This window comes from Marmota flaviventris, chromosome 10, assembly GCF_047511675.1.
Source record: "Marmota flaviventris isolate mMarFla1 chromosome 10, mMarFla1.hap1, whole genome shotgun sequence".
Classification (NCBI taxonomy): domain Eukaryota; kingdom Metazoa; phylum Chordata; class Mammalia; order Rodentia; family Sciuridae; genus Marmota; species Marmota flaviventris.
In genome coordinates this window covers 622,159-643,840 of record NC_092507.1, presented here as the reverse complement: position 1 = coordinate 643,840, position 21,682 = coordinate 622,159, and the positions used below count along the sequence as shown (strand labels likewise).

Below are 21,682 nucleotides of genomic sequence, written 5' to 3'. Positions count from 1 at the left end.
GCCTGACAGGAGCTGTTTCCTCTCCGAGTCCTGGGTCGGAATTCCCCAGCCCCTACTCTCGTGCGTCATCATCGGGCGCCAAAGCAGGAAGTGACGACGCTCCTGGCGCGCGCCGGCCGCTGTTTCTTCTCAGGCTCGGGGACCGGCGGCGGCGGCGGCGGCGGCGGTGGCGGTGGCGGCGGCGGTGGCGCTGGGGTGAGTGGCGGCGGGGCGGCCCGGGCATGGGAGCGCGGGGCGGCCGGCGGCCCCGAGGTCTCGCGAGCGAGCGGCCCTCGGGGCTGTAGGGGGCATGGGTTCGGTGGCGGTCGACCTTCCCGCTCCGCTGTCCAGTCGCGTCCCGCTCCGAGCTTCGGGCGGACGGGGTGGCGGGCCCCGGCGCTCTCCTGAGCCGTGCGGTCCTTCTCCGAGCACCTGCCTCCCCCGGCCCCTCGGTGCCCTGTGACGGAGGGTGCAGCTGTCCAGCGGCCAGTGCCAGCATCTAGCCCAGTGGTCTTTCTGACACATTCTTTTGACACCAAGGGCAGCGCTTGATGAGTGCCAGGCACTGAGCCAAGAGCTTTTAGCTGGATGATCTCCTGTAATCCTCGCGCGATCCCTTTCGGTAGGTGTTGTTCCCATCGGTGGGAAAGCCGAGTGCACTGTTGCCCAAGACCTCGGAGGAGCGAGAAGAGACGAGAGGCCAACAGTCACTTTTCAGAGCCCTCCTCACGAGGACTTATGCTGAAAACTCAAAAGTGACTAGGCTGAGGGTTCAGAAGCAGCAGAGCATCAAACCATAGTTTGCTGTGTCCCGAGGTCGCTTGAATTATGTTTCTTTTTGCAGCGTTTTAACTCAAATGGGTGATGAAAAGGACTCTTGGAAAGTGAAAACTTTAGATGAAATTCTCCAGGAAAAGAAACGAAGGAAGGAACAAGAGGAGAAAGCAGAGATAAAACGCTTAAAAAATGTAAGCTATGTTTTTTAAGTAAGTGATTTTCTTAAAGGAGATTTAATTTCTTTGCCCTCATTTTTCCATTAGAACAACGCTTCTTCGGTGAAGTTCTTTTGTACTTCCAAATGTCACAGGTGAGCCCAAATCTATTCTAAAAATTAACAAAAACATTCACATGCTCAGTTTACATTGAAGGCAGATTGATAACACTGAAGCTGTGTCTAGATAAGAATGTCTACGTGGAGAATAAAATGTTCTGAACCTAGAATCATTAGTGTGAACAGACTAACTTTTCTCATTTCATTATTAGCGTATTCATAGTACCATTTCCAAGTATTTTTAATATAGTGGGAACTTGCCTTAAAATTAATATGAATGTTTCGTATTTTTCTTGATTTGCATAACATATCAAAAGATTTTTAGTAATTGGATAAGAGGCATTGGCATTAGGAACCTCTTCTGATAAGATCAGGAACAGATTATTTCAAAGTATATATATAAGTATTATATGAAGTATCAGAAGTATTTGGTGTACAAAATGTGGCTTAAGCCTCAGCAACTAACAGAGTCTAGTATCTTTTGTCATGTATGCTGGTTTTAAATTTTCTATCCCAGGTTTTGGGTTACAGAGAGTTGTAATTTTAATGCCATGGGATTTGAATTACTTTTTATATTGTGTAATATTTATCCTTTCAAAGTATGCGTGAAAGCTTCCTTTGGTATGTTGACAAACTTTGGTTATCATTAAAAATACATTTATAAGAAAGTGACTAATTTTCTCTTTGTTTCTTAGTCTGATGACCGGGATTCCAAACGGGATTCCCTTGAGGAGGGGGAGCTGAGAGATCACCGCATGGAGATTACAATCAGGAACTCACCATACCGACGTGAGGATTCTATGGAAGACAGGTGAGAATGCAAAGTCATTAGGAGCAAGAGTGAGCAGACTGGGGAGCACTCTACATGAACGAGGTCTTGACTGTCCTCACTGTTACTTGAAAAGCGTTGTGACTTCAGATACACCTCACAGTTGAGGCTAGATGGAGTCCATTATCCCTATTTTTTCTCTTACACAAAAACTGAATGAGTATGTATTCCTTTCTCAGTGATAATTCTTCAGTTAGGCCAGCACCACTTAGATCATGCAATTAGATATTTGCATGTTGTTGAAAGTTTAAGATTCTATATGTATCTAAAGTAGAATGCTGAGAGGGCCACAGTCAGAAATGTTTAGCCCATTAAGTGAGTGTTTTCTTTTTTTGTTTTTGTTTTTGTGGGTTTGTGTGGATCTTTTTTTTAAAGAATTTTTGAGGGCTGAGATTGTGGCTCAGTGGTAGAGCCCTCGCCTGGCACGGGTGGGACCCGGTTTCGATCCTCAGCACCACATAAAAATAAAGGCATTTTGTTGTGTCCATCTACACCTAAAAAAAAATTAATAAATATACATATTTTTTAAAAAAAGAATTGTTGAGATCTTTAAGGTTGATAACATTTAAGCCCTTTTTAACAGCCTTACTGAGCTATAAATGACAAAATGAACTACAAAGATTTAAGTGTGTAATTTGATACTTTTGGCGGGGGGGTGGGGCAGATAACCAGAGATTGAACTCAGGGACACTCCACCATTGAGCCACATCCCCAATCCTATTTTGTATTTTATTTATACACAGGAGTCTCACTGAGTTGCTTAGCACCTTGCTTTATTCTGAGGCTGGCTTTGAACTTGCAATTCTCCTGCCGTAGCCTCCAGAACCACTGGGATTACAGATGTGCGCCACCGTGCCCAGCTTGATCATGTGTGTGTGTCTGTGTGTGTGTATGTTGCTAGGGATTGAACCGAAGGCCTTGTGCATGCAAGGCAAGCATTCCACCAACTGAGCTATATACCCAGCCCTTGATACATTTTTTTATTTTATTTTATTTATTTATTTATTTTTTTTTTAATATTTATTTTTTAGTTTTCAGCGGACACAACATCTTTGATTGTATGTGGTGCTCAGAATCGAACCCGGGCCGCACGCATGCCAGGAGAGCGCACTACCGCTTGAGCCACATCCCCAGCCCCTTGATACATTTTTTTTATTTTTATTTTTTTATTTTATTTTATTTTTAGAGAGAGAGAGAGAATTTTTCAATATTTATTTTTTAGTTCTCGGCGGACACAACATCTTTGTTTGTATGTGGTGCTCAGGATCGAACCCGGGCCGCACGCATGCCAGGAGAGCGCGCTACCGCTTGAGCCACATCCCCAGCCCGATACATTTTTTTAAATAACTTCATTTCTATGGTGCTGAAGATCAAGCCCAGTGCCTCACACATGTTTGGCAAGTGCTCTACCACTGAGCCACAGCCCAAGCCCTACTGTATCTTTTTAAATGATTGATCAAATGCAGCTTTATTCTGTTGTGAATCCTGAATTTTTTTCTAAGTTGGAGAAACTGTAGTATCCTGGTTCTCTCTAGGCTTTGCAGCATGACGTGGTGTCTTGTATCTTATTTCAGAGGAGAGGAAGACGATTCTCTGGCTATCAAACCACCCCAGCAGATGTCTCGGAAAGAAAAGGCTCATCACAGGAAAGACGAAAAGAGAAAAGAGAAACGCAGGCATCGCAGCCATTCAGCAGAAGGGGGTACCAGTAGTCTTTGTGTTTTCTCCTTTTTTCATGATCTGCCTTCTCCAGACTATAGCAAAGGGAGTAGAAGTTTAATAAAAAAGTAAACTCCTTTAGAATAACCATTCCATTTTCCTTCTGGTGTTTTTTCTCTCTCATTACATTATTTTTAAATTTATTTATATGGAAAATAGTCAATCCAATAACTGGAGAAAAATACACACATAAAAAAGAATGGTTGTGGGGCTGGGCTGGGGCCCAGTGGTAGAGCGCTTGCCTAGCATGTGTGAGGCCCTGGGTTCTATTCTCAGCACCACACACAAACAAAAAAATAAATAAAGGTCCATTAATAACTTAAAAAAAAAAAAAAAGAATGGGTGTTTGGTCGAATTCAAGTAACAGATTTGGCTTGTTTAGAGGTTTAATCTCATGCCAGTATCAAGGGGGTACTAAGGGGCACTAGGAACAGAGGGCCTTTTTAAAATTTCATTATTATAAACGCAGTTGGTTAATTAATTTAGTTTTATAATATAGAAGTCTGTCAAATAAAGGAACAAAACTTTGTAGTTTATGTATTGCTTTTATTTATTTATTTATTTTGGCATGGGGATTGAACCCAGGGGTGCTGAGTTATATCCCTGACCCTTTTTATTTATTTTTGGGGAGACGAGTCTCACTAAGCTGCCCCAGCTGGCCTCAAACTTGCAATCCCCTGCCTCATCCTCCACAGTTGCTGAGATTATAGGTGTGCACTACTACATTTGGCTCATCAAAGTTATGTTTTGGGAAACTAAGCTGTTTTTTCATGACACCTATCATTTCCTCTCAGGGAAGCATGCTAGAGTGAAAGAAAAGGAAAGAGAACACGAGCGTCGGAAACGCCATCGAGAAGAACAGGATAAAGCTCGCCGGGAATGGGAGAGACAGAAGCGGAGGGAGCTGGCACGAGAGCATTCCAGGAGAGAGAGGTGAGGCCTGCTCCATTCAGGAGCCTTCATCCAGGGCCATGATGGTCAGGGTCCTTCAGGGGCAGCGGAGCATTCCATACCTGAGCATGATTAGCGTAGAGCAGTATATGGACAGTGGGTGCAGCATGGCAGATGTTGGGTGGTGGTCGCCTGGAGGAATGTCCTGCAGGAAGTGAGGCAGGTGTGTCTGAATTGACAGAGAAGCTGACCAAGGCCCCAGAACTCTGAGTAGCCTTCCACTCAAGGCTGGCATGGAAGTCATCATTAGCCAGTCATAGTTGTAACTCCCTGAGAGACTCGGTTTGGAGTGATGGTGGCAGGAGAAGGAAAACTGCAGGGCAATGCTGGAGGTCACAGGTGGGAATTCAGGCACACGGAGGTAAGGGTTAGGCCATGTGTGAGTCCCTGGAGGTGAAAAGGGTGGTGCAGCAAGGAGTTGCTCCTGGAGAATGCCCCTTTCACATCATGACATGAGTCACTTTCCCACAGGGAGGAATATGAGGTCTGCGAGTTTTTAGGGGTAGGTAAAGGTACCTTGATTCAGGTTGTGGTAAAGAGTGGGGTAAAGCGGGGCTGGGGTTGTGGCTCATTGGAAGCATGCTTGCCTAGCTTGTTGAAGGCACTGGGTTTGATACTCATCACCACATAAAAAAAATAAATAAACAAAATAAAGATACCTACAACTTAAAAAAAAAGGGTAAAGAGAAAGTCAGGGGCTGGGGTTGTGGCTCAGCACTAGATCACTCACCTAGCATGTGCAAAGCCCTGGGTTCGATCCTCAGCAGCACAAGAAAATAAATAAATAAAGGTGGTGTGTCCAACCACAACTTAAAAAAAAAAAAAAAAAGTCTAAAAAAGAAAGTCAGCTGAGCCCATGTCTATGAACCCTCCCAGGACAGTGCTCCAGAGAAGTCTCGTGGTGGCATGGTTTATTTATTCAACAGGTGTTTCCTAAGCACCTGCTCAGTACCAGACTGTTCTGGGTGGTCTGACCTCAGAAAATAGATCACTTAGGGTCCTTTGGGTCACATTAAAAGTAGACTACAAGCTAGATGTAATCCCAACAGCTTGGGAGGCTAAGACAGGAGAATTGTGAGTTCAAAGCCAGCCTCAGCAATGGCAAGGCATTAAGCAACTCAGTGAAATCCTGTCTCTAAATAAAATACAAAACAGGGCTGGATATGTGGCTTAGTGGTCAAGTGCCCCTGAGTTCAATCCCTGGTCCCCCGCTCCTCCCCCCCCCCCCCGCCCCCACCAAAAAAATAGACTATAATTCTTTCAGACAAATGGGGACAGGATAATAAAAGCAGATACCAGGGCCTCTGGATAGTCTGGGAGCTGGGATGTCACATTACTCTTAGTTGCCACCGGGACAGCTTGGACTCCCAGGAACAGGTGGCTTTAGCCTGGGTCTCTTCTCTTTGGCCCAGTCAAGGTTGAATGCTGGGTCCACTTCCTGTGCATTGAATTCATGTCCAGGAAAAGCTTCAGAGCTGGCCTGCTGCATGGGAGGGTGGTGTCTGAATTGGAAGGCAGAGGTATTGCCCATTCTCAGCAGGCAGCACTGAACAGTGAGTAAAGAAAGTGTATGAGAAAAGTGTTAGTTGCTCTTAGTGCAGAGCAAGGTGGGAGACATGTGGCCCAGCAACAGCAGTCTGAGCCCGGTGGGGGTATGCAAGTCTCCAGCAGTGTGTAGGTGTCCGTGCTCATCCCACCGAGTACTGAGTATCAAGTGTGGCTTTTCCAGTGAGGCAGGATTAGAATGGGAGTCGAGTTTGGGGGATGGGGCTTTGAGCTTTTGTTTAGATTTACTGGAAGGCAAAGCAGGAGAGAGAACAGAGGGCATGTGTTGGCAGATTTCTGGTGTGGAATGAACGTGATCTGCCAGTCTTCTCCCAAAACACACCTTAAGGTGGACAAAATTCATTAAAACACGCATTTGTGCTTTGGAAATTAACCAGAAGATAATCTGAAAAGTACACATACTTGGAAAGCTAATAAAAGTGGTTGAAAACAATAGAAATTGGCCCTCTAACCCAGAAGCTTCTCCCTCCGCTGTCACCTCCCTGACCTTGATCAGTAGAGGTTCTGCTAGGGCAGTACATCACAGGCCACAGTGTGTGGGAGGGATCATTCCATGCACAATGCTGGATGGCACCCTCCCTACCTGTTTAGATTTACTAGAAGTAGGTGAAACTCAGCACCATCTGCTGGTGTGAGGTAGTTCTGGGGATGTGCAACATGCACTTCATGATGCTTGAGCTACCATGCACTGGCTAGTCCTGGAGAAGCACCACAGGAAGGCTCAAGAAGCAAATGCACCTGGACCCCTCAGTGAGGAGGCCTTGCCGGCATAAGGTGTTGGTATCCAGTGCTTGCCAGCATCAGACAGATTCCTGAGACTTGGATCAGAGAGATACTACAGAAATTATAGCAGAACTCAAGAGTTGATATACTTCATTATCTAAAATGTCCAATTTTAAACAAAATAAATTTGAGATCTACAGAGAAGTAAGAAAGTCTGGCCCAGGTCAAGAAAGAGGAGAGCCAGTGCTGAGTATTCCAGCTGTTAGATTTGGCAACAGTGTGGAAATAGGAGCTGAGTGAGCAGTAGGAGTCATCTACTCCTGAAGCTGGGGTTGTGGCTCAGTGGTAGAGCACTTGCCTGGCATATGTGAGGTACTGGGCTCGATTCTCAGCACCGCATATCAATAAATAAAGGCCCATTAAAAAAGAAGAAGAAGAAGTCATCTACTCTGAAGAACAAGGAGGGGCCGGCTGCAGTGGCACACACTTGTAATCCCAACTCAGAGACTAAGGCAGGAAGATCACAAGTTCCCAGCCAGCCTCACCAACTTAGCTAGACTCTGTCTCTAGATAAAAAGGGCTGGATAAGCTACTTTTTATCTCTAGATAAAAAGTAGCTTAGTGGTAACGCACCCCTGGGTTCAATCCACATACATACCAGAAGAAAAAAAAATGTAAGGAAAAGAAAAATTGTCAAGAGCTTCTGTGTAAGTGGGACAACATCCATTGTGCCCTCACAGTGCATTGGGATTTTCAGAAGAGAAGAAAGGCAGAAAGATGTTTTTCTAAATAGTGGTTGAAAACATCCCAAATTTGATAACAAAAACCATTGATCTGGAGCTGGGGTTGTGGCTCAGTGGTAGAGAGCTTGCCTGGCATGTGTGAGGTACTGGGTTTGTTTCTCAGTATCACATATAAATATATGAACAAACTAAAGGCCTATTTTTTAAAAAAAGTAAAGGAATCTCTTTACAAAAAAAAAATATATATATATATATATATTTATTTATTTATTTATCTGGGGCTGGGGCTCAGCAGTAGTGCACTTGCCTAGCATTTGTGAGGCACTGGGTTCAATTCTCAGCACTGCATATAAAAATAAAAATAAAAGTCTATCAACAACTAAAAAAAAAAAAATTAAAAAAACCTTGTCTGAGTAGCTCAGTGAGCTCAGGTAGGGTAAACAGAGTCGCTCAAAGCTAGCTGGTAAGAGCCAGAGGGGACATGAAAGGTGGCAGGAGGAGCAAGTCATGGTGGCACACACCTGTAATCCCAGCAACTTGGGAGGCTAAGGCAGGAGGATTGTGAGTTCAAAGCCAGCCTCAGCAACAGCAAGGCACTAAGCAACTCAGTGAGACCCTGTCTTTAAATAAAATACAAAAAAGGGCTGGGGGTGTGTGGCTCAGTGGTAGTGGTTAAGTGTCCCTGAGTTCAATCCCTGGTACGCCCCCCTCCAAAGGAAAAAAAAATGTGGCATGAGGGTGGGAAGCTTGAGAACCAGCCGAGGTGGAGAATAAAGAATATCATCTTCCAAGACTGCCAAGGAAAACCAGATATTGTACCTGAAACAGCTTCTTTGCATTTTAAAGTGAAGAATAATAAAGACATCTCAAAACAAATCTAAAGGCTGATGGAATCTATTGTTAGCAAGCCTGCCTTGGAAGAAATGCAAAAGGAGACCTTCCTACTGATTGAAGTGACATCACGTCGTAGCTCGAGTCCACAGGAATGAGAGGGAAGTGCTGGAGCCGGCGATGTAAAGGTGAACAGGAGTGCGGTGGTGCACACCTCTAATCCCAGCAACTAGGGAGGCTGAGGCAGGGCGGGGATTACAAGTTCGAGGCCAGCCTCAGCAATTTACCTGGGCCCTGAGCAATTTAGCAAGACCCTGTCTCAAAATAAAACATAAAAAAGGCTGAGGATGTGGCTCAGTGGTTAAATGCCCCTGGGTTCAATCCCCAGTACAAACAAACAAAAAGTAGTGCCTTTCTTAAAACTAACTGGTGTTAGCTATAAGAAAACACCAGTTAAGCCAAAGAATCCAAGTGTTTTGTAAAAGAAGAATCTTATAGGGTCAGATTTTCCTCTATGATATTATTGGAAATGATGTTGCTTTGATTTTACTAGAGGAACACACAAATGATAATGATGGTTGTACTAGAGGTTTTTTTTAACCTGGGTTAAAATTCCAATTTGAAATTCATTTATTTTAAATTCAGCTCCGATCATTGAAACTGCATGTATGTGCCTATCTACACTCTCTTTAAAAAGATATTTCATACGTAGATGATAAAGACCAAACCAATGGCTGCACTGTGGGACTGCTTTTTTTTTTTTTTTTCTCCTGGTGCTGGGGATTGAACCCAGGGCCTTGTGCATGCCAGGCAAGCACTCTACCAACTGAGCTCTATCCCCAGCCGCGACTGCTGCTTATTTGTTCTTGTTTTGCTTCTATTCATGTTGTAGAAAATGAAATTAGCATGACGCTCCAATTCTGCTATCCTTTGATACTTATAAAAATGTATTAAGTTTTACTACATTGTGCTTTTCAAAACCATAATTCTTAAATTTGTTTTTGCATATTGTTTGCTAATACTTTATTTTAATAAACCTCAAAATCTGCTTAAAAAAAAAAAAAAAGTAAATCCAGCTCTTCTCAGTGCTGATTCTCCAAGATGAAAGATCTGTGAAGCAGTAGTTCTGGAGCACTGTGCTGTACCTAACACCGTGCGTGATATCACACAGAGCAGGCAGGAAGGGAGGGAGCTGTGTCATAACAGTTGCTATATTTCAGTGGGAATTAGCATTAATCTGATGTGAAGTGTATTGCAGTCCCTAAAGCAACCACTATGAAATTAATGAGGCCTATGCCTGGAATTCCAGTTACTGCAGAGGCTGAGACAGGAGGATTACAAGTTTGAGACCACTCCTGGCAATTTAGTGAGAACCTGTCTCAAAAGTTTTAGGAAAGATCTAGAGATACAGTTTAGTGCTTGTAACATCAGACCTTACAATTCTGAAACTGACAAGCTTCCTCCAGCCAAGACTTATTACATAGATGGCTATGGGTGCAGGGCTGTGACCTGACCCACCAGTCTATTCAGATCTCACCAGCTTCCACATGACCATTTGTCTGTGTGTCTGATGATACTTAAAAACATGGATTAGCTATTTGGGTTGCACTTGAACTCTGGGAACACAAAAATTAACTTGAGAGCAATTCTAGACATCTGGTCGTTTGATGTTGCAGGAACACATTCTCTAGTCACTGATACTACCTGCATGTCAGGTGATGCCTGACTTGTGTGCAAGCAACTCGCCTCTGTACCCTTCTACCTCGTGTTCCAACCCGGACTGTCTCAGGCAAGGGTAGAAGTGGCCCAGGAGTCCTCTGCCCAGGTCCCTCCCCTTTGCAGCAACTCCTTTGCCTCTTTTGCAGCTAGTGCATATTCACCTCCTTGTGGTTGGATTTGGATGGGGCAGGAGGGGGGCGGGGATCCTGGGGATTGAACCCAGGGGCACTTTACTAGTAAGTGACATCCCCTACCCTTTTTACTTTGAGACAGGGTCTTGCTAAGTTATGAGGATTTCATTAGTTTCTATGAGGCTGGCCTCAAACTTGAAATCCTCGTGCCTCAGCCTCCTGAGTAGCTGGTATGACAGCTGTGTGCCACGTGCCTGGCTGGTTGTTGGATCTATACTGGGTGTGCTGGGTGAGACGCTCGTTGTTGTAGTAGAGCTGGAGGAAGGCACTAGCACCAGGACGTTTGGTTTCTGACAAGTATCTGTCTTGTTTTGCAAGTACTCAGTTTTGTCCTGGTGTGTTCCTCAGAAGTGGCACTTGGGAACGTGTGCACTTACGTCTTAACTCTTCGGCCCTCTGCGCAGTGACAGTGCGCAGAGCCGGGTTCTCGGTTCAGCTGGACTAAAGGCCTGGCGCCTCCTTCCGCAGGGACCGCCTGGAGCAGCTGGAGAGGAAGAGGGAGCGGGAGCGCAAGCTGAGGGAGCAGCAGAAGGAGCAGCGGGAGCAGAAGGAGCGGGAGCGCAGGGCCGAGGAGCGGCGCAAGGAGCGGGAGGCGCGGAGGGAAGGTGGGAGGAGAAGGGCAGGTGGGCAGGCTGAGGGAAGGCGGGCGGAGGGAGGGCGGGCGGAGGGAGGGCGGGCGGAGGGCAGGCGGGGCGGACGGAAGGTGGGGCGGAGGGCGGGCGGAGGGAAGGCAGGCGGAGACTGCCCCTGCTCCGCAGGCCTCCCGGGCTGCTCCCCGGAGGGTGACCAGCCACGGATTAGGGGGACTCTGTAGACTGACCGTGCCCTGGGCTGTGCCCAGGGGTTGGCCTGGGCTGGGTGAGAGGCAGGACTGGGTGAAGGGAAAGCAGGCTGCACATCGTGAGGCCCAGGGGCACTGCGGTGAAGGCTCTAGGGCCGAGGCGCTGCTGTCCAGTGCCCACTGCCGGCTGTGCTTAGGTTCTTGCTCCTGTGCTGTCTTTGCCCCTATTTTTCTAGTTTTACACGTCAAAACCCATGTTTGCCATCGTGACCGTTTTTAAGGATGTTTACATGGCTTCCCCTCCACCACCCGTGTCCAGAACCCTTTCCTCTGGGAGGACTGAGGGGATGCCCTTACACACCAGGTTCCCCTGTTCTGCTCCTCGGGGCGCCCAGGGCTTTGTGGCCCGGCTGACTGTGGCTCACAGCCGCGTCCTCAGCGTCCATGCCCGGCTCCCTTGTGCCAGAATTTACTCCCTTGGAGATCAGCTGGTGGCAGGAACTAGCGTGTGTCCTTTTCCTATTTGCTTTCTCTGGGCTTTGTTGCCTTTTTGTCCCTTATGTCCTGCACTACTGCGGTCTTTGGTGTTTTGTTGAATTTGTAGTGAAATGTCTAAGTTCCTCTCTCATTCCCTTTCCTGTATACTCATATCTATTTTTATTGTTACACCAAGGGGATTATATTTAGCATCCTAAAGTGGTACACCAATTTGAATTGATGCCATCTTCAATTCAGAAATATGCAAAACCCTTGTTCTCTTAAATCTTCATCCCCACCTGTTTTAGTTGTTGTTGTCACAAAATTGCATTTTTGTCTATTGGCTGTCCGTAAATATAAACTAGTAACTTTTATCCAGGCATTATAGCTTATGAATGTAATCTCAGTAGCTCTGGAAGCTGAATGAAGCAGGAGGATTGAAAGATCAAGGCCAGCCTCAGCAGTTTAGGGAGACCTTGTTTCAAAATAATAATTTTAAAAGGGCTGGGAGCTGGGTGTGGTGGCACATTCCTGTAATTCCAGTGGCTCAGGAGGCTGAGGCAGGAGGATCATGAGTTTAAAGCCAGGCACTAAGCAACTCAGTGAGACCCTGCTTCTGAATAAAATACAAAATAGGGCTGGGGGACGCTGCTCAGTGGTCCAGTGTCCCTGAGTTCAATCCCTTGTCACCACCCCCACCCCCGCCAGAACAAAGAGGACTGGGGAATGTAGCTCCTTCGTAAAGTACCAAAATAAATAAAATAGCCTACTAAATCATGTAGCAAGCAAAAACTGGAGTTGGAATTGTTATAGTAACACCAGTGCTTATCATCCCTGTATTTAGCTTTACTTATATTTTCATTCTTGCTCTTGGCTTTGAGTTTACTTCTGATGGTCCTCTCTTCTCCTTGTGGGACATCCTTGAGTTTTTTGTTTTGGTTTTTTTTTAGATGGACACAATGGCTTTATTTTATGGTTTATTTTTATGTGGCTCTGAGGATCTAACCCAGTGTCTCATGCCTGCTAGGCAAGTGCTCTGCCGCTGAGCTACAGCCTCAGCCCCATCATTGCGTTTTTCCTGCAGGACAGTCAAGTGATGTGGACCTCTGTGGCTCTTGTGTGTCCAGTTCATCTCTCCCTCTCTTCCTAGGAATTATTTTGAACACAACTAGTATAGCACTTTTGGCGGTAGTTTTTTTTTTCTTACACCACTTAGAATTCATCAGCCTGACACCTTGTGGCTCAGTTGCTGGTGTCATACATCTAAGGACCTCCTGTGTGTGCCCACTCACTTCTCTTTCTGCTTTCATGATTCTGCTTTGTCTTATGTGGTTTTTCTTGCTTTTGTTTTTGTTTTCTTGTTTCTTTTTTGGCAGTGCTAGGAATGGAACTCAGTATGTTGTACATGCCAGGCAAGTCCTCTACTCCCAAGCTGTACCCCCTTGCGAGGGTTTCTTTTCTCTTTTTCTTTCCTTTTTTTGAGATAGTGTCTTGCTAAGTTGCTGAGGCTGGCCTCAGACTTGGGACCCTCCCATCTCAGCCTCCCAAGTCACTGGGATTACGGGGGTGGCCACCACACCTGATGTCCGTGGGCCTCCGAGTTCGTCCTTCTGGGAGCTTGTTGTGCTTCCTGAATGTTAACATGTGTGTCTTTGGAAACACGTGGGGCGTTCTCAGCGATGCTTCTTCAGATCCTCGCTCTGCTTCTTTCTCTCCACTCCCTGGCTCCTCGGTTGTAGGCTGGTCCTTCTGCCATGCAGTTTTCTTCCACTGTTGTTCTTTCTGTCCCTGAGACTGGGTCTCCCCTGCCCTGACCTCAGCATCACTGATTTCTTTCTTGCCTGCTCAGCTCTCGTGGTTGTTCCTTTATTGAGATGTCGACCTCTAGAGTAGTTGAGTTTTCTTAGGGTTCCTCCCTCCTTTTTATTTTTTATTTTATTATTTTTTTTAAGATTGACTTTTTTTTTGGTAGTTGTAGGTGGACAGAATGCCTTGTTTTCTCTGCTTATTTTCATTTTCATGTGGTACTGATTGAACCCAGAGCCTCACGCATGCTAGGCAAGTGCTGTACCACTGAGCCCCAGCCCAGGGTTCCTCTCTCTTGACTCGTGTTGCCATATTGGTGCATTGTTTTATTGTAGTTCTTTTTTTTTTTTTTCAGTTGTTGATGGACCATTATTTTATTTATTCATTTATATGGTGCTGAGAATTGAACCCAGGGCCTCACCCGTGCTAGGCCAGTGCTCCACCCCTGAGCCCCAGCCTAGCCCTTACTGTAGTTCTTTTAAGTTCTTTTAGACAGTTGTCCCAGAGTCTTACTTTTGCTTCTTTGTACAAAGGTGATTTTGTGTGTTGGGGGGGTGCTGGGGATTGAACGCAGGGTCTTGTGCATGTAAGACAAGCACTCTACCAACTGAGCCATATCCCCAGCCCCAAAGGCAATTTTTAACAATGATTTGAAGAGCCCTGTTCTCAGATGGTGCTGTTGGAAGGGTCGGAGCAACAACCTACTCATGCTGTGTTCACACCCAGATGGGCAAGGCCTCCAAGGGCTGATTGAGCCCCAGGACCAGTGGTTGTTGTCCTGTTCTTCCTGCGCCTGGTGCACAGGGAGCTCTGTCCCGCCCCGTCACCTTTGGGCCACACCTGGGCAGCCAGCAGGGCCACGCTTGGTGAAAGCTTGCCCCTCCCCAGTCCCAGGGTAGGTGGTTTCCTTGCCGGGGGCTAAGGCATGTGGGCTGGGGTGTCATGGAAGGGCTTGGATGCAGATGCCAGTGTGTTCTCTGCTGAGGGCTCAGGCCTACTCTTGCCACCTCCTTTTACCTTGAGACTTCTCTTACTTACTTCCTAATGCTGGGGTTGAAACGGGGCCTCACGTGTGCCAGGCAGCACTCTGCCCGTGGGTGGCACCCAGCCTCCTCCAGGCGCTGCCGCACGTTGTCCTCAGGCAGTGTGCCTTCAGGTCTCCAGGATGGCTTCCCTCAGTTTATTTTTTTTTCCCTGTTTCTTGGAATGTCTTATGATTTTGTGGTTGTTGTTGGAAACTGGACATTTGTTATAGTTCTGGAAACGAGACCCTCCCAGGACTGCCACGTTGCTGTGGAGCTTGTTAGTACTCTCAGTGCTGAGGACCAGCCTGGCACACCTTCCAGCATCCTGTCTGAGCCTGTGCCTGTCTCTGGGCCTACAGGGGCACTCCAGTTTTCCTCCTATATGCAGTTGCTTTAATGTCCTTGTCCTTAAATGTCTGGCTTCCAAAAAGGGATTTAAAAAAAAAAATGGGGATAAGGGCTCCCGGTGGTGAACCCTCTGGAGGTCACCCTAGGCAGGGGAGGATGCAGCATCAACAGCTGCAGCCTTGTTCCTGTGGTGAGATGCAGCAGCAGGGGTGCAGTCTCTGGTGTTGGAAGGCTGGATTCTCTCACCCATCCTCCTCCTGCAACTGCTCTGGAAACTCATGCGCAACTCCTTGCCCTGGAGACCAGAGCCAGAAGCTGCTGCTTTGCTAAGAGCTGAAATTGACCAGAATTAACCATGGTTTGCTGTCAAAGCCTCCCCTGAAATTTGCATACCTACTCTATAGAGTTTCACATTAATTGCATAAGACGGATTCTGTCCTATGTCTTCCTGTGTGGCCCCTGGGTTATCAGGACTATCCTGTGGCCTTCAGGTTAGAGCTTGTTCTCCCGGGTTTATTGGCTTTTGGCTCCAATGCTGTTGGGTGTGTCTGTCCAGGTGTGTGGAGTGGGACCTGGGGGGCTGTGTGTTGTCAGCCAGGCTGCTGCCAGCACCCATTCTCCCTCTGTCCTATGGGCCCCAGTCTCTGCACACCATCGCACAGTGCGGGAAGACCACAGTGACAAGGGGAAGGCCAGCCACTGGAGCCGCAGCCCGTCACGGCCACCAAGGGAACGCTTCGAGCTTGGAGACGGCAGGAAGCCAGGTGAGCCCGGGCTCATACTTGCTTGGAGCCAGCACAGGGTGTCTTTTTTTTTGGGGGGGGGGGCGGGTTGAACATAAAAATTTGCTTAGCAATTTATAAAATTAAGGAACACCCAGCTGCATGATTTCCTGTCACAGTGCCCTGTGTCTCAAGGGGACTGGATCAGTGACCCATTTCTCAACTGAGACAGTCATTTGTTGCCAGTCCTTTTGGGAATTGTCTCCCAGTTAAAAACACGTGGGTGAACTTTTACACGTAGAGGGAAGGTGTGAGAGATAACGTCTGAATTTTGGGTGGTACTATGTTGCTAACCTAAAAACATTTCCCTAAATTCATCTTTGCTGGTTTATTTCACAAGTGAAAGAAGAGAAAATGGAAGAAAGAGACCTGCTGTCTGACCTCCAGGACATCAGTGACAGCGAGAGGAAAACGAGCTCAGCTGAGTCCTCGTCAGGTACTGAGCCTCCTGGCCAAGGCCCTGCAGCTGCTGCCCAGGGAAGGCCAAGTGTCACCTTGTGGCTATTTTCTCCTGCAGCAGAATCAGGTTCGGGCTCAGAGGAGGAGGAAGAGGAGGAAGAAGAGGAAGAGGAGGAGGAAGGGAGCACCAGTGAGGAGTCAGAGGAGGAGGAGGAGGAGGAAGAGGAGGAGGAGGAGGAGGAGACTGGGAGCAATTCTGAGGAGGCCTCCGAGCAGTCTGCAGGTGAGGAACTGGTGGGTCTCTGTGGTCTTTGTTGACGGAACAGCATTGTGTGTTCACGGGAGGGTTTGGGAACTGCAGGAACATCCTTCGAAGTCTGACTTAGCATTTCCAGGGTGGAGCTGCCTTCCTCTGTGGGACTTGAGTGAGAGCCCAGAAGAGCCCGAAGCTCACACTGAGCTCGGAGCTGTCAGGGCCGGGCTTCTGGGGGTTCCCAGGCCAGCACTCAACCAGCGCTCTTTTCTCCTGCAGAGGAAGTGAGCGATGAAGAGATGAGTGAAGAGGAAGAGCGAGGAGACGAGAACCACGTCCTGGTTGGTGAGCAGCTCCCTTAGCAGCTGGCCCTGTCCTCACCTGTCCCTGCAGGGAGGACACCAGGATACAGCAGTGGCCCTCTGAGTCTGTGCTGATGTAACTTAGCCAAGAGCATCTTTAATTGCGGAGCATCCTCTAAGGGCCCGCTGTGACTTGGACGCTGGATGGAGGAGGCTGGGGAGTGCCACTCTAGGTCTAATCCTAAGAGGGAAGGAAGCTGCACTGGACAGCAGGTCCTGGGTCATCAGGGGTGGACACTCTCTTGAGAGTGGAGGGCTGGTATGGCCTCCAACAGGCAGCAGCGCTCTCGTGAGGTTCTGGGGCATGAATTCTGGGCATGCCCACCCTGCGTAGCAGCTGCTCATGTCCTCAGAACATCCAGTCAGCCAGGTGTACTGGGACTGCAGACCTGTGGGCCTTTGTCCAGGGAACAGGCCCTGCAGCAGCACCTGGTGTGGAGGATATAGGATGTGTGGCCTCTCCAGCCCTCAGGTCCCCCCAGATTAGGAGGAGTGTTGGTGCTCTTTACTCGTTCCATAATTAGGTTTAACTTTTAAAGTTCCAGAGTCACGATTTGACCGAGATTCCGGGGACAGTGAAGAAGGGGAGGAAGAAGTGGGTGAGGGGACCCCACAGAGCAGCGCCCCAACCGAAGGGGACTACGTGCCTGACTCCCCAGCCCTATCGCCTATTGAGCTCAAGCAGGAGTTGCCCAAGTACCTGCCAGCCCTACAGGTCAGGCCCCCTGCCCCCTCGCCTGAGCTGGATCCCTGCTATGGTGGCCAGAGATACAGGTGTCTGAGCACAAGTGTCCTATGAAGCAAGGTCACTGGGCCACACATGGTGACCCACCTCCTGTGACTCCTGGTCATGGTCCTTCTTAGTGGCCGGCAGTACTGAGCAGGTGTCCTGGGTGCCAGGAGATGCTTGCTTTCATTTTTGCCTTTGCTTTGACCCTGGATAGGTGGGTTGGGAGGGGCACCAAGGCCTCCTCAACACCCGCCCATGCTGAGAGTGTGTCAGCACAGGTATGCAAGGTGGTGACTTCTCTTCAGGGAAACAGCAGCTAGTGAGGCTGCCTTGGGGAAGAGGAGAGGGCTTGGTGGCCCCCAGGGCCCTGGAGCACCACCACAGGCCCCTGACATTAGTGCCATCGTAGGAAAGATACTGTCTGACGGATCCAGCAGGCCCGTTGCTGGCCCCCTGATCCTTTCTCCAGTGAGAGCCTGCCATGTGCTGCAGAGCATGGCCCCCACCCCTTGGAGGAGGGCAGCCGCACATGGCAGGCGGGCTGTGCTCTCCCCAGGTGTCATCTGCGGGAGGGGTGCTTTACGTAGGAGACGCCCGGTGGCCCTGGCTGGTGCTGCCCTTGTTTCACATTCACATACTAGGTAGTTCCAAAGAAAAGAGAACAGAGTACTTCTGGTCCTGGGTCACTTACACATAGGCACGCATCTACATGCACCAGCCTCCTGAGGATGTTTGTGGGGTCTTCTGTGTACCTGCCCTGTGCATGGAGTGATGTGGTTGTGGGTGAGACCTCAGGCCAGTGTGGCTGCTCAGCCCTCGCTCTGGGCTTCCCTCCAGGGCTGCCGGAGTGTGGAAGAGTTCCAGTGTCTCAACAGGATTGAAGAAGGTACCTATGGTGTGGTCTACAGAGCCAAGGACAAGAAAACAGGTGGGGAGAGTCCTAAGTGTCCCCAGTGGGGCCAGCAGGGCCTGGGTAGCCAATCCCTAGCCCATTCTAGCACAGGCAGGGGTCTCTCCTGAGGAGGTCCAGTCAGTGATGCAGGCTCAGCCTTAGAAGTCCTGGTGACAGACACCACTTTCCATGGAGGGCCCTCTCTGGGAGGGAGGGGTGTTGAGCGGCATACATCAGCAGAGGCCTAGGCAACTGGTTCTGTACCCTCTGACCTCGACCGTGTCCACATAGCTTCAGCCCATGTTTGCTGAATGTGGGTTAATCTCTGCATGGCCCCAGGATCTTTGGATTAGATCTTACCCTCTCTCTGTCCCTGTCCCTGTGCCTTGCAAACACCAGGTCTTATCTTGAGCCCCTTGGTGCCTCTAGAAACCAGAGTCAGCCTGACTTGGCTCACTGCTGGCTGTGACAGCAGGCAGCACACTCTTATTTATTTTGCAGTCCTAGATATTTACTTCAGGTCATCTTGCATGCTAGGCAATTGCTGCACCACCAAATTACATCCCCAGTCCTTTTTATTTTATTTTATTTTATTTATTTATTTATTTTAATATTTCTATTAGTTGTTGATGGACCTTTATTTATTTATATGTGGTGCTGAGAATCAAACCCAGTGCCTCACACATTCTAGGCAAGCGCTCTACCACTGAGCCACAACCTCAGCCCCTTAATTTATTTTTTAAAAATATATATTTAGCTGTAGAGGGACAGGATACCTTTATTTATTTATTTGTTTGTTTGTTTGTTTATTTATTTATTCATATGTGGTGCTGAGGATCAAACCCAGTGCCTCACGTGGGAGACGAGCTCTCTACCCCAGAGCCACAACCCCAGCCCCTCCTTTTTATTTTTTGAGATGGCGTCTTGCTAAGTTGCTGAGGCTGGCCTTGAACTTGAACCTAAGATCCTCAAATCCTCCTGCCCCAGCCTTCCAAGCAGCTGGGATCACAGCCGGAACAGGAGCACCTACTGTGAAATAACAAATGCTTCTTAAACAAATTAAGTCCTGACTAAACACACCGGAGATGTTTAACCTATTTGTGTGTTTTCTTAGCCTGTCTATCCGTGGCTTGCTTTCTTTTCAGATGAAATTGTGGCTCTGAAGCGGTTGAAGATGGAGAAGGAAAAGGAAGGCTTCCCAATCACATCTCTGAGGGAGATCAATACCATCCTCAAAGCCCAGCACCCCAACATCGTCACTGTTAGGGTGAGCTTGGCCCCCATCCTTGGCACACCCTCTCTGGGCAGGAGGCCTGGGAGAGCCAGTGGCCACAAGGGTGGGCTGGAGGACATGCCAGTACTCACAGACGCTCGTCCCCCAGGAGATCGTGGTGGGCAGCAACATGGACAAGATCTATATTGTCATGAACTACGTGGAGCATGACCTCAAGAGCCTCATGGAGACCATGAAGCAGCCGTTCCTGCCAGGTGACACCATGGGCACAGAGGAGGGCGCCTGCTTGCTCAGCCCTGAGCTGCAGTTCAGACACGCTGCCCTCTGCCACATCAAAGGGGCTGTCAGAGCAAAGGCAGGAGCAGTGTCCTTATAGTGACCGTGGTGACACTCTGTGGTGTGCAGTGACCAGTAGGCACAAGGGCCACCCTGGGCTGGAAGCATTCTCAGATAACCATCTCCCAGAAGTCTCTGGTTGCTACTGAGGGCATAGATAACCCTTGAGGGCCCTGGGCCTCTGGGGGGCTCTCGGTGGGTGGGCCATGAGTGTGACCCTGTCACTTGCCAGGGGAGGTAAAGACCCTGATGATCCAGCTGCTGCGTGGGGTGAAGCATTTGCATGACAACTGGATCCTGCACCGGGACCTCAAGACGTCCAACCTGCTGCTGAGCCACGCCGGCATCCTCAAGGTAGGCCCCGGCAGCCCCTCCCAGGGGTCCTGTCCCCGCCACACCTCACAGCTTGCCCTCTGTTTCTTCAGGTGGGTGACTTTGGCCTGGCTCGGGAGTATGGGTCGCCCCTGAAAGCCTACACCCCGGTCGTGGTGACCCTGTGGTACCGGGCCCCAGAGCTGCTGCTTGGCGCCAAGGTGAATATCAGGTCTGAGACCCTCCTTTGCCTCAAGGTGGACTCCAGGGACACTGGCCCAGGGGCCTGAACCGTGTCCTCTGGACTCCTAGGAATACTCCACAGCTGTTGACATGTGGTCAGTGGGCTGCATCTTCGGAGAGCTGCTAACACAGAAGCCCCTGTTCCCTGGGAAGTCGGAAATTGATCAGATCAACAAGGTGTTTAAGGTGGGTATGGGGACCACGCCGTGCTGGGGATGTTGGCCCTTCTGGTCAACTGGCACTGTGAGGAGCAGCAGCAGGGTGTGTGCAGGATGGGTTTGGGCTGCAGTCCCGAGGCCACAGTGTGGCCTCTCAGTGACCTGTCCTCACTGAGAACCATGACTCAGGTATCAGTGCCATAGGCCAGTGGGCAGGATCTTTCCTGGCAGGGCAGGGCAGTTCAGCTCAGGCATCCCTGTCTTCCAGGACCTGGGGACACCTAGTGAGAAGATCTGGCCTGGCTACAATGACCTCCCAGCTGTCAAGAAGATGACCTTCAGTGAACATCCCTACAACAACCTTCGCAAGCGCTTTGGGGCCTTGCTCTCAGACCAGGGCTTCGACCTCATGAACAAGTGAGTCCCAGAGATGACTGGTCTGCAGCTGCAGGAGCACCAGCCCTGAGCTGCTTACACCCTTCCACAGCTGCCCTAGTGACTCACACCCTGATCCTGCACACCCAGCCCTTCAGGGTACACTGGAGGCTCTAGGTGGCGGGTACCCCCTTGGCCTCCCACCCCTGCGTGCCCACAGCACCCACCTGGTCAACACAGGCTGGGCTCTGGGCCCTGAGGCAACCATGCACACCGCACCCCCTCCCACATGGTGCCCAGTGCCCCAAAGCTGTTTCTTCCAGGTTCTTGACCTACTTTCCCGGGAGGAGGATCAATGCCGAAGATGGCCTCAAGCACGAATATTTCCGCGAGACCCCTCTCCCCATTGACCCCTCGATGTTCCCCACATGGCCTGCCAAGAGCGAGCAGCAGAGGGTGAAGCGGGGCACGAGCCCCCGGCCCCCTGAGGGTGGCCTGGGCTACAGCCAGCTGGTGAGGGGCAAAGCCCACAGGGTCCCCAGGGGGCTGGGCTGTGTGGGTCACAGCCCTCACAGTATCCACCTCACTTTGCAGGGGGACGATGACCTGAAGGAGACGGGCTTCCACCTCACCACCACCAACCAGGGGGCTTCGGCTGCAGGCCCTGGCTTCAGCCTCAAGTTCTGAAGCTCAGCAGCCTGGCTGGTGGTGAGGACCCAGACCTCAGCCAGGGCTGACCCCAGGCTGGGCGCGCCTCCTCTCACTTGGCTTCCACGTGGTGATTTTTATATTATTTTGATTTGTACATTTGTAGAATTAAATTGCATTTTCCTTGCTGTGGAAGGAAAGGCTGACTGCTTTCAGCTG

At 49.2% G+C, this 21,682-nt stretch overlaps 1 protein-coding gene across 8 annotated transcripts; it reads left to right on the top strand.

The window, feature by feature from the left end:
- Positions 1-96: 96 nt before the first annotated feature.
- On the top strand, positions 97-21,651 carry Cdk11b (cyclin dependent kinase 11B). Of its 8 annotated transcripts, none has more exons than XM_071617253.1 (20): positions 97-195; positions 1,020-1,066; positions 1,726-1,841; positions 3,434-3,561; positions 4,373-4,511; positions 10,771-10,907; positions 15,381-15,503; positions 15,862-15,957; positions 16,039-16,203; positions 16,453-16,518; positions 17,075-17,250; positions 18,103-18,193; positions 19,303-19,424; positions 19,540-19,645; positions 19,960-20,081; positions 20,153-20,260; positions 20,352-20,468; positions 20,709-20,857; positions 21,139-21,328; positions 21,410-21,651. In XM_071617253.1, exons 2-20 carry the CDS (start codon positions 1,058-1,060, stop codon positions 21,500-21,502), a joined length of 2,253 nt encoding a protein of 750 aa, XP_071473354.1. In that variant the 5' UTR covers positions 97-195; positions 1,020-1,057; the 3' UTR covers positions 21,503-21,651. The 8 variants fall into 8 exon arrangements, 7 of the variants coding, with proteins under 7 accessions (XP_071473354.1, XP_071473353.1, XP_027803319.1 ...); XM_071617252.1 differs by lacking the exon at positions 1,020-1,066 and adding an exon at positions 824-947 and having other exon boundaries at positions 151-195; positions 16,042-16,203; XM_027947518.3 differs by lacking the exon at positions 1,020-1,066 and adding an exon at positions 824-947 and having other exon boundaries at positions 152-195.
- Positions 21,652-21,682: the final 31 nt, after the last annotated feature.